Consider the following 13,344-nt stretch of genomic DNA (forward strand, 5'->3'; position numbering starts at 1 on the left):
GTGACAATGCAAGCATGTGTCAACAAACTCAAAATCATCTTCAGTTTAAAATATAAAGACATGTAATTTATGTACATGGAGAAAAAGACACGAAACATCTATGCAAAGTATGAACTAAGAGCAGCCTTCAAGCCAGCAAAGCTTCGAGAAATGGTTTAATGAATACAAAGGAGAGAAGGAGAGTGATGAATTGGCAATGGCAGGGGTATATGAAGTAGAATATGATGGATGTAGAAGCAAGTACATAGGAGATACAGGGAGAAGCATCAATGAGAGAATTAAAGAACATAGGAGAGACATGAAGAGAAGATCCAAAAACAGCATTGAGTGAGCATCTTTGGGCACAGGATTAAGAAAGTACAAATGAAGAGAAGAGGGAAATGAAATAGACAGAAAAGTGACAGTAACAAAGTATATTTGCATAAACAGGGGAGAAAAAATGAACAAAAACGAAGGGGGGAAAATGAACAAAAAGAAAGGGGAAATTGGAACAAAATGGGTGGAACTAATAAAAAAAATCATGTGGAAAGCAAGTTGGTTAAGTTTCCAGAGCTACCTTCAATTTTCTGCACAAAAATGTAAGATTTCAACTTGCCAGACCAGGAGAAAGGGAAGTTGTGCCAGGAGGAGGAGGGGAGAGAAGACAAGTAGATTAGGTCACAGGATGGAGGGGAGGGGAACAATCAGCCAGCTGACACCAGCAAAGGTGGAAAACCCAGTTTGCCTAGGAGGAAATAAGGACACAAATTATTCATAACTTAGAAGTGTAGAGTGACTAACCATGTGAGGTGTGTTGTGTGTGTGATTATCTTGCTGTAAGCTTGAAAAAGTTCTGGGAAACCAGGACAAGTGTTGCAAAAAAAATAAAAACCACTAAAAATAACTGTATTACATTATTTTGCATCTATTTCTATTTATTGAAGAATCTGCACAGTTACAGAAGTTATTTTTTTAATTAACCTTTTCTGACCAGGCTCGAACATGCATACTTCAGAACGTGAAACTGTAATATTAACCAGTCAATTACAGCTTCTACTGGTTGCTGGCTATTTATTTGTCATCCAAGTTGTTTCGTCACTGGTGACATATATATATATATATAATTTTATTTCAGATCTTGCTGTTTTTCCAGACTGTTATAATTTTTTTTTTACTTTCTTCCACCTACGGAAATACTTCTGGAATACATTATTGGAATAAAACTCCCAGAAAAGATAATATCTTACTTTCACAAATCTTGAAGTGGGGATTGTGTGTTCAATCGTACAATTCACCTTAAAATGTTTCATATTTGAACTATTGCTTGGAACACCACCATTAACCGAGCACATACTTTCTAGGCAAATAGTACCTTGGCTCAGGAAAAGGCATGAACAATTGAGTGGCTTTCTCTCTTGTAAAGCACGCATCACATAATGTATGGCATCTAACTTACGACTATCACTGACCGGTTTACCAAGTGCCATTTGAAAGCATGGGAGACAGTTTGTGGAGTAAATAATTCCACCAGAGTTGCAGACATCTACAATATCTCATAATACAGGATACGGATCATACCACAAGTGAAATGTAAACAGACTGAAGAGATTTCCAAGTGATTTCCGTTTAAAAGAACTGACCATGGGATTCATGATATGGCTGCCTGCCAGATCATTATCTCCTATTAGTAGGGTGGAATTAGGATACAACCCAGAAGTAATATTGGGGTGTTGTTCATCTAGTACAGGGTAACTTGTAGGCTGAATGCCAAAACCGTATACCTTGGGGAAAATTAAATATGTAAGGTACAATAAGAGGGACTAAATAGGCTTTGTCATGAATACGTATATTTAAAACAATCACATAGAATTATCGTGATTTTCACCAATTGTAGTATCACTAAGATGCACTTCATAAAATTATCACATGCAAATAAATACATGTTGAAAACCAATCAAATTTGTTTACAGTGTGTTATCTACCTGTTAATTTGAGAATTTACATTTAACACTTGATATAACATGTTTTATAAGATCTAAAAGGTTGAGACTATGAGAAAATTATAGGAACAAAAAAGCTTCACGCTATTATGGAGAATATTTTTCTTTTGAAATATTTTCAATATCTGCAATAGCTAAAAATATCAGACAAAAACAAAATTAGAAACCAATTTCTCATATTGTGGCTGTAGCATAGCCTCGATTTTTAGGAAATTTAGTATGTTCTTTGGTAAAGTAAGTACAATATTATATTCTACCAATTTCTTCATTGTCCTAGTTTGACTGCACTATATTACAGCAAACTATAAAACTTGACACTATTTGAAAACAAGGGTGAAGAACTTTTATACCAGTTTATGAAACACTCTCACCACTAAAATATTTAACCTATTTAAAAATTTGGGTGCATGAATGTTTATGTCACATGAAAATTGTCAAAGTATTAATGTACAATACCATAGAAACAAATATATATCATAATATGTAAAGGAAACGTAGAAAATATATATATAAATTGTCTACAAAGTTCTGCAGCACTTTTGACTTTGTGTTATAACTACAAGTTATACATGAAAGAATTACCAATTACATAAAAAAAGAATAATGATCACTTTCTATGTTTCAGTTAAATATAATATTCAGTCGAATCGTTTCTCTTAGGGCATCAGTGGAGGAAGGAATGCAGCATGAGTTCTCTCTTCTGGCAGAAACATTACACGATATTACATGAACATAAATTTTATCATGTTGGTGTAAGGTAATCTTCCATGTGAATCCTTTGTCACATAAAGAATACACCTGGCTACATATAAATGGCAGGTTGTTGGCAGACAATATGCAAATGTTCAGTAATAAAATCCATAGCAGCAATGGTCCATTCATAATGACCAGAGCTACTGGTATGGAAGCTTCCTTTCTCACATGAAACTATGGGGGTTATTCCTGAGTAAACAAAAAAATTATCGATCAGGCAATTCGATTATCAATGGCGGGGAAAGAACTTCCAGTTTGACCAAATTCCCAATGGAACAAGTGGTATACAGATTATCTTCGAGGTTATTTTGTTACAACAGATCGCATATTGACTGGATCACTTGAAATTTGAAAGTGATAGAGATAAACGGAAGTATCTGAAAAAAATTGGGAAATTCCCGGATCTTTCAGATGTAGATATAAGGGATCTTCTGCCAACAGTTTCGTGCTAAGGCTTCTGCAGGTTGAAATAAACCTTACATAAATTATGAAAATTGAAATACTTAAATTTTACAACAGTAAAATGTATAATTTTCAACATTGTGTATTCAATCAAACACAGCCCCTTTAATATTATCATATGGCTTGGAGAGAGCAGGGGTCAATGGGAAATATTCATGCAGAAATCTCTTCTGTAACTTCCGCTTGCTGTTTGTATATCTGTGAATGTCTGGTATACATCAAACAAAATATTAGTACTCTTGAAACTAATGAAGATATCCACAGCCTGAACACGAGAAATAAAGATAAAATTCGAATGAATTTTACTCTTACTCTCTACAAGAAGGTACCTAAAAACTCAGCAATGGACCTGTATAACAAGTTGCCCAGACAGTTGAGACACGAAACAAAAGTGGAAAGGTTAAAAAATAAAATCAAAACCATGCTAATTAAACATTCATTTTACCACATACAAGAATATACAGAGGCAACACTCATCTTTTGAATGCATACAGACATATCTATGGGACAGTGTGAAGGACTCAAGGTCTTGTGTATGTGTAATCAGAATAAATGTTAAAAGGTATGGTTAGTTACCATACATGCAGAGCTTGCTGTTGTACATCAAACTGAAATTGTCAAGTATAATATATTTATATGTAAGGGTTAAAATACACCAATATATATGTGTGTATCTTATGTTAAAATTACCAAACTTTATTATCATGTATTTCTTTTGACATGTCCTATACTACAGATGTACCTACTTGTACAAAATTGTAGTCCTTCGATGCAAATAAATCATATCATATTATTATTTATAACAAGAATGGTGGGTTCAATCAATTAATTGTTACCAGGCATGGGTGATCGTTAATTACAAGAAAAACCTGAAAATAAACACAACACCTGACATGTGTACAAGATCAAAATATGGGGAGGTTGTGTTATGTTTACGGCCCAGATGTCGGCCAAGGGGTAGGAACGATTAAATTTCTTCTTCCTTGGTCTTGCGATCACAAAGCAGCTAAGTAATTATTATTATTAGAGTTCACAAGTGAAATCAGGACACGTGAAATGGTGAAAGAAAATATTTAATGGATCACCATATACTTACATCACAAACACCCATAATAAAATAGAACACTAGCGCATTGCACTGGTTTACCCCTTCAGCACCGGATAGTTCTTTGCTTATATACACTGCTTTTCTGCCAGTTTTGTCTAATAGTGTGGGCAGAAATGGTGGTGATGAAAGTGAAGAAGAAGTAGTGGTAGCGTCGTTGCCTAGTAATCAAGGGATCCTGGGTTCGATACCCGGTGGAGGCACATAGTGGTTCAGATCAAACTTTAAACTGTAGGTCCAGTCCCGATTAGCCTTGCTGTGCATAGTGTACACTTAAAACACCAACTCAATTAATCAGTGAAGAAGAAGAAAAACACCCATGCCCACACGAGGATTCAAGCCTGCGATCGCAGGTGGTGATATCAGCCACTGAAGCGTCATAGATATTACAAAAATTACAGATAAATCTAAAGTATTGTGCAACATGGGAATGGGTTGAAGACGACCCACTGAAAAAAGTCGAGATATAAATTGGACACAATATAACATATATGCTGGAATTACATAAATGCACACAAAATGCATGCACAGGCAACCAATGAAAGTAGCTTCTAGTGTTTTCTCCATCTAAATTGGTATTGCTTGATAGTGTGCAATATGAATATGTTAGATTATTACTAGATACATATATATTATATATATATTACTTTCAAATTACTTTTGTATTGTTATTTAATTTCTCCTCTTGTGTCATTTTGGCTAATGATGATGATGAGGAAAAGTGATTATTAGGTGAAATAGATGAGGACACACCCACAAAGAACATCTATGACCAGGCTGGGACTCAAACCTGGGAATTTCAGTGACAATTTTGAAATGTGATCACCTAATGTACTCAGCAAGCAAATCGACTATAAATTGCTGTTAATTCTTATTCATAATATTTGGAATCATAGAAACAAACATTGACGCAGAATAAGATAGTAAATATCTTACCACTAGTGAGCCTCCCGATTCCTATCACCAAGCCTTGAAGTGGAAATTCCTAGCTGGGCTCTTGGGATGCTTGGGAATGGGAGGGTGCTTGTATGAACCATCAAGGAAATGATGCAGTAGGTGGGAAAATGCCTGTGCAAATTATCCTAGCTGGGGGATGCTTTATGGAAATTTTCCGTTACACCCACCCCACTTTGAGCACTTGTGACAATTATAGTGTTCATGGGTTAAAATACACACATGCAACAGACTTGTTAGGTTCAAAATAAAAGCAGTGCAAATTCTCCTCTTTCGTAATGAATTCCAGAAACGTGTGTTTTTCTTACTTAAGCATAATGCAATGATGCTTCAAATTTGAAACCAATGATGGGTGTATTCAAATCTAGAAGTCCTTTATGATGCTGTGTCATGAACAGGGCTTAAAGTAAGCTGGAACTTTGTTCCACTATATCAGTTTGGTGCCAGAACTCAGTTGCTGTTGGTCATCTATTCTATTTATTTACTACACTCAACAAAAGTCTGTCGTTTGTTACATTATTTTTTGCAAACAATAGATGAAGAGAAAAGAGAAAGTTCTTGCATTAAATTTGTCTCCTGTCACTGGGCAGTCTGGAAATTTAGAAAACGTAATATTCTTTGGCAAGTGCAATTTGTTTAAGACGTAAATGAGAACTTAATGTCCTGAAATAACAGACATGATAGTTTGTGTTTATATTTACTTAGTATGCAATAATAATAACAATAACAATCAACAGTGGTAGTAGTAATGTCGATCCATTTGTGGTTGACATTCCAGATATTGACTGACACCACTTTAAGCACTGGTCATGAAGGTATGTCTACAAGCAACACTTGAAATCGGTGCTTTACAAGAGCAAGCTGTTTACAGTACATAAGTTTGTATTACCAACACATTATTTTGGCATGCTATTTCTTCCATTCCGTACTGTGAAACCATGGATGCTGATTCAACCCTGGACAAGACATACTTGCTTGTTCTGGTTTGGAGGAGAAGTAGAAAATACTAACTGTCTGTAGGTGTGTCAACCTTGTGCGCTAGAGTATTTATGACTGCGAGAGACGATGTGCTTTGAGATGGGCACTATGGGCTTTCAGGATACTGCCCCATGGGCAAGGGAATTCAGGATAGCAAGACATTGTTCCTTGTGATGGAAGCTATGGGCATGGGAGATGCATGGACTTCAAAATTTACTTTATGGAGATGGAAGTCCCCTCTGTGGACAAGCCAATTTTACAATTAAGTATGAGCAAATAATCTTGGCCAAGGTTAGCATTTGGTTACATTCTTTGAGGACAATATTTCATTATTTTTACAAATTTTCAACAAATTTAATCATCTCCTTGCCCATTTTAAGAATGACCATATAATTAAGGAGCAACCATATTACAGTACATAACATATAAAGCCAATATATTCACACTTTCGGCAAATGTTCAGAAATAGACACACAATATCCATTATTCTGTGATGCAAAATAAACATATATCTAAAGTCTGTATTTTCCAAAGTAGTTTCTGTAAAGTACAGTAATGAAGTTTTTGTGTTAATAATTACATTAGCTGTATTTTTATTATCAACAGGTAAGAAAATATTCTAGTCCCTCAGGTGTACATTATTGGGATGCGTGACCAATTAGATGATTTTCTCTGATATTTCCATTTTTTTTCCAAATTCCCTGAGATATTCAGGTTTCCAGATTTTTCCAGATGTGTCAGTACCCTGCATATGTACATTGAGACTACCTTTAGTGGCAAAGTATTTGTTTCAAATTGAACAAAGAAAAGGCTTCTCCTTAGTATGAACTCTCCAATGCCTAATAAGATATTGTTTAAGGGCAAAATCTTTGTTGCAAATTGAACAATTGAAAAGCTTCTCTTTGGTGTGAAGCCTCAAATGTACATTAAGATATCCTTTACGATAAAAACGTTTATTGCAAATTGATCAATTGAAAGGCTTCTCTTTGGTGTGAACTGTCACATGTAAATTAAAATGCTCTTTACAATAAAAACGTTTATTGCAAATTGAACAAAGGAAAAGCTTCTCCTTGGTATGAACTCTCACATGCAAAATGAGACTGCTTTTATAAGCAAAATCTTTGTTGCAAATTGAACAATTGAAAGGTTTCTCATAGGTGTGAAGCCTCGCATGTACATTAAGATACCCTTTTTGAGAAAAACGTTTATTGCAAATTGAACAAAGGAAAGGTTTCTCCTTGGTATGAACTCTCACATGCACAATGAGATCGCGTTTATTGGTAAAACCTTTGTTGCAAATTGAGCAATTGAAAGGCTTCTCTTTGTTGTGAAGCCTCCTCACATGTTCATTAAGATTCCCTTTATAAGAAAAACTTTTATTGCAAATTGAGCAATTGATAGGCTTCTCTTTGTTGTGAAGCCTCCTCACATGTTCATTAAGACTCCCTTTATAAGAAAAACTTTTATTGCAAATTGAGCAATTGAAAGGCTTCTCTTTGGTGTGAAGCCTGGCATGTATATTAAGATACCATTTCCAGGAAAAACTTTTATTGCAAATTGAACAAAGGAAAGGTTTCTCCTTGGTATGAACTCTCACATGCACAATGAGATTGTGTTTATTGGTAAAAGCTTTGTTGCAAATTGAACAAAGGAAAGGCTTCTCATTGGTATGAACTCTCACGTGCACAATGAGATTGCCTTTATCAGCAAAATCTTTGTTGCAAATTGAACAATTGAAAGGTTTCTCTTTGGTGTGAAGCCTCACATGTACATTAAGATACCCTCTTCGAGAAAAACTTTTATTGCAAATTGAACAAAGGAAAGGCTTCTCCTTGGTATGGACTCTCACATGCAAAATGAGACTGCTTTTAAAAGCAAAATCTTTGTTGCAAATTGAACAATTGAAAGGTTTCTCATTGGTGTGAAGCCTCAAATGTACATTAAGATACACTTTTCGAGAAAAACTTTTATTGCAAATTGAACAAAGGAAAGGTTTCTCCTTGGTATGAACTCTCACATGCACAATGAGATCGTGTTTATTGGTAAAAAAATTGTTGCAAATTGAGCAATTGAAAGGCTTCTCTTTGTTGTGAAGCCTCCTCACATGTTCATTAAGATACCCTTTATAAGAAAAACTTTTATTGCAAATTGAACAAATGAAAGGTTTCTCCTTGGTATGAACTCTCACATGCACAATGAGATTGTGTTTATTGGTAAAACCTTTGTTGCAAATTGAACAAAGGAAAGGCTTCTCATTGGTATGAACTCTGACATGCACAATGAGATTGCTTTTATAAGCAAAATCTTTGTTGCAAATTGAACAATTGAAACGTTTCTCATTGGTGTGAAGCCTCGCATGTACATTAAGATACCCTTTTCGAGAAAAACTTTTATTGCAAATTGAACAAAGGAAAGGTTTCTCCTTGGTATGAACTCTCACATGCACAATGAGATCACGTTTATTGGCAAAACATTTGTTGCAAATTGAGCAATTAAAAGGCTTCTCTTTCGTGTGACCTCTTTCATGAATTATGAAACCTGCTTTGCAAGAGAAAACTTCATTGCAGATGGAACATATATATTGCTTCCTCCTGTTATCATTCTTGTGTTTCTTACATGCTCTTGTTTGAAGGGATATTGCTGAAGTTTCCATCTCAATTTTTTCTATCACATTTGTATGTTCTGTATTATCTTCTGGCTGCTCTTGTTCACCTAACTCTCCTGCAGATACTAGCAAATGTGCAACTGACCTTGGGAGTTCTTCAATCTCTTCTTCCACATAGTTCTTGTTCAAGTATCTGAGAAAGAAAATAGAATATCAAACAAATGATGTGTTACATCCTAAGCAGGTAACGTGTTTTACATGCACATCATTGAAGACAGAGGATAGTAGAACAGACTATTAATGAGAACATACTCATAGAAATGTAAATATGTTATTGACTCAATAAAGAACATTAATATATATTTTTCTTACCAATTAGACCAAATGTTTATGTCAATATACACCTTAACTTGTCTTGTGTGACATTCCTCTAAATGCATTTCCTGCAATTATTGTCAACAGTTCGCTTCAGAGAAAAGACATTTAGACATCACCAGTACCAAGCTAGTAAAATGGGCGTGTCTGGTCATCATGATCCAACTTTATATGTATATATATAACCACAAGTAACTACTAAGTTCTTGAAGATTGAGGCACATGAAGTTTAGCATCTTTTGGATGCAAGCGATAGCTGTGCTCAAAAGTTTGAAGGTTTTTAAAATTACTAACAAAACCAGAAAATATACAAAGGCTCTCCCAGAGAAGGTGAGATTTTTTCCTAGCTTGGCAACACTGCCTATGGTTTCGGCACTAGTCGCGTCTTGTAAAATGACTCATTCTGTTTCCGTAGCAAGTTGTCACATGTTGCGAAATCACATTAGTGAGCAGCTGTGTTGATTTACGTGGAACGTGTTTCGTTTACCTCTCCAGGTTTTTGTGTATAACATTGCTTTTCGTGATGACTATTCAAGATGAACAGCAACATGCCATAAAATTTTGTTGGCATTTAGGGAAAAGTGATGCGGAAATATATGCAATGTTTCAACATGCATATGCCGATCAAGACAGACTGAGTACAGCCATAGTCATTGAGCCACTCTGCACCAGCACGTAGCAAAAAAGAGGCTGCATTTGAAGAACTCGTTCATATTGCACCACGATACCCCATGCCCGCATACCATGCGGGCTTTTCAGGATTACGTGACGGAGAAAAATAGAAATTTTCCCGCAACCAGCATACAGCCTGGACATTGCACCCTGCGACTTTTGGCGATTTCCACTTTTAAAGGCCACTTTACGTTGTCGTCATTTCATGATGAAGAAAGAAGTGATCACCGCAGTGCAAGTTTTCTTCAGTTCGCTACCTGACGACAAATTTTCAAAGACATTCACAAAGTGGCAGGAGCGTATGGATGCTGTCAATGGTCAATGGTGCCTATTTTGAAAAAAATGTACGTCTACTCGATATGGCTGATTATGAATAAAAATATTGTTGTTTGTAATTTTTTTGTTTCATTTTAATGATTCTTGGAGGGGTCCATGTACATGCTTGTCTTTTAACTGCTACTCAGTCACGACTTTTTGACCTATTGTGTTCATTTTGGTCTCAATCGGCAGATAATGTACCAAATTTTCACCCTAGTACATTTGCTAGCCAATGGAGGTCGCTGTTTTTCTATACAGGAATTAGTCTCACCTTCTCTGCGACAGCCTTTGTACAAGATAGCACAGAGAATATTTTTGAAAATTCGGTTGCTGCTGTTTAATTTTTTGGAATGTCAACTAACTCTTGCCTTGTTAAATCTGAAGGTTTTGTGCCTGCAGCAACACAAACCTTCCATCTTTCCATATCCTATCCCTATCTCCTCTTTTCCATCCTTACCGATTTCCTATAAGTCCATTTCAACGATATCCCTTCATCGTTGTCTTCGCCTTCCTACATGTCTCTTACCATCAGGTTTCCTGTAAAAATTTCTTCCCTCTCCCATTTGTAAATTTGACATATTGACGAATATCCACCATATTTATTTAACTCAGCTTGAATTAAATCAATGCTAGGTGCTTCGTTATTCTTTAGCCTTTTAATAGCATCTTTAACTTCAGTCAAGTTAAGTTTTGGAGCTAAAGGTTCTGATATGTGTACTTAATTTACTTCTGATTTATCTCGTACAAGAAAATTTAAAAGGTCACTAAAGTAGTTCTTAATTACTTTTTGGTATGTCTCTCTTTAAATTTTCTCTCTTATTTGAAAAGAAAATTATGAATGTTAAATGTGAAAATTACACTGACCATGCATCTATAGCGAGACTTATATTGTTTACATCATTTTGCTCCATTCACTTAAACGTCGAATTTATTCACTCAAAGGCCTTCAAAATCCAAATATTTAGAGCACACAGCTTGATTCATGATAAGCATATACATATTACAGAAGGCGTTGAATGTCCACCATTGCTGTACAGGCAGACTCGAACTTGGTGCTCCATATTTCCAATGAACACTTGCTCCTCTACATTAACCGTACACATTAAGCACAAGTTGAAGAGAGACCTGTATAACAGTACCGCTGCACCCCACCATGTACTCTACAGAAGCCAACGATACAATTGTGAGTGTCAACTGCAGCCTAAAGGAAGAATGTAAATGACAATAATGTGGCAGGTCAACGAGATGGAATACTCTCATTTTACAGGGTCTTACAGTTAAAAAATCACTATGTAGTATGTAGCTGATCCGCTATACAGTGTCCAGGTATTAAAATATATAGTTTGTGTTGTAATAACAATTAAACTAACCTCTGTAGCACAAACAGCTCACTGAGGGTTAATTCCCACCAATGAGATTTTTGTTGGTGGTTTTCCAGACTGGAGTCCATTACTACTGCTTTCAATTAGTTGCCCAACTGGTCTCACACTGCTACAACACCAGAGATCCCACCAGAATACAAATCCAGGACTCCTTGCACCAAAGGTGGAAGTGTCAACCATTAGACTACATGGGTGCCATAATATGTTATAATATTTTGCTGTTTTCCATGACACCGTTATACTACTCGTTCATAGCTCTCCAATTTCCTCATGATGGTTGGTAGCCAGTAGGCCGAAATAACAAAAGAAAAGTTATTTCGTTTTTCCCCAGGAGACTCGAACCAGCACACATCCCGTAGTCCGAGCGAAAAGTCTGATGCCTTAGACCACAAGGCAATGATGCAGGAACACAGTGATGAAGTAATTTGTGAAAAAAAACTATTTTGAGCTAGAAAGTTCATCTTGAATTCATTTTAAAGTTATTTTAAAGGGCTTTCCTATAATGTGCAACACATCCATATTTAAAAAAAAAAAAATAGTTTTTTCCAAAATTTATCTTTTTGAAAATTTCAAAACACAATTTTTGAAAATTTTCAAAAAAATATATGTTATGGAAAAACCATTTGTAAGCATATGTGCAAAATTTCAGGGTGGAACAATCATGGAATCATAGTCAGAAGATATTTATTCACAACTGCACTGAAATTTTAGATGGTAATATCATAGATTGAGGGTGCATGTTTGAATTCTCATTCTACTTATTTAACCCTAATAGTTCAATACTTTATTTACAGTCATGTTGTTCTTAAAAAAACTGTTGTTTACTTGATTTAAACCAAAGTAAGAGTTAACCTTTTGCCGCCCAAGGCCTTTTTCACATGGAAGCCTCTATTGCCCAAGCCGATTTTGAGCAAAATGCAGAGTTTCAATTAAATGAGTGTAGATCGGAGGCTAATTGCCCTACAGAGATGAGTGATATACTGTTGTACGCGGAATGAACCAGAGATTCAGACTATATGAAATTTTTGCAAATTCGGCGTATATGTTGCGGGGGGAGGGGGCTAACTCTCAAAATTCCAAAATTTCGAAGAAAAAAAACCATTTTTTAGCGTACTCACTTATAGATGATGTGTCTCTTATACAGCTATTTTAAAAAAGTCCTCTAACCAGTGTATTTCAGTCTTGAGCCAAAAGTTGAGAAGACCTCTAAAAGGCGTAGAGACGGCCAGTAGGTGTGTGACAAGTTTCACATGCATGAACACTGTACATGCAGGAATAATCTGTATGTCCGGGACAACTGGATACTAGAAGGTGGTGATGGGTCACATGTGTACAAATATAGGGAGGTAACTTTCAGGTTAGTAGTGTCTCCATGTGTTACAAGAATACATGCTACCCAAGAATCATCATCATATTCAACAGTGATGTAGTCTGAATTTAATTTTGGTGCTGCACAAGGATTCCTGCATCTTGGCTATGAAGCCACGAGTTTTTAGTTTTAACAGTAACTCACAAAAATATTCCACAATTTCTTCACCATCTTTTGCCTCTGTCTCCATTGAACATCGGTGAACTGTTAATGAATGTTTGCATGTTATTTCAACAAATGTTTCTCTAAATAAGGAGTTATTTATTTAGGCGTACTCTCTTAATTCATATAATCCATGACATTCTGCACAATAATTTGTGAAGTGCCCTGTTCAACGAGGATTACACAATCTTGGACAAACACATGTTCTGTGTCTTCAGGACCCTTTATTC

General features: G+C 35.7%; 1 protein-coding gene across 1 annotated transcript in view; it reads right to left on the bottom strand.

The window, feature by feature from the left end:
- Positions 1-4,291: 4,291 nt before the first annotated feature.
- The window catches only part of LOC146005030 (uncharacterized), a 31,642-nt gene continuing 22,589 nt past the window's right edge, over positions 4,292-13,344 (bottom strand). Inside the window, exons 4-5 of the mRNA XM_083144169.1 lie at positions 8,770-9,029; positions 4,292-4,998 (exon numbers count right to left, since the gene is read on the bottom strand). Of these exons, the coding sequence (XP_083000295.1) occupies positions 4,949-4,998; positions 8,770-9,029 (310 nt within the window). The 3' untranslated portion in view covers positions 4,292-4,948. The remainder of the gene's footprint in view (positions 4,999-8,769; positions 9,030-13,344) is intronic.

This window comes from Lepisma saccharinum, chromosome 22 (genome assembly GCF_977018435.1).
Source record: "Lepisma saccharinum chromosome 22, izLepSacc3.1, whole genome shotgun sequence".
Taxonomy (NCBI): domain Eukaryota; kingdom Metazoa; phylum Arthropoda; class Insecta; order Zygentoma; family Lepismatidae; genus Lepisma; species Lepisma saccharinum.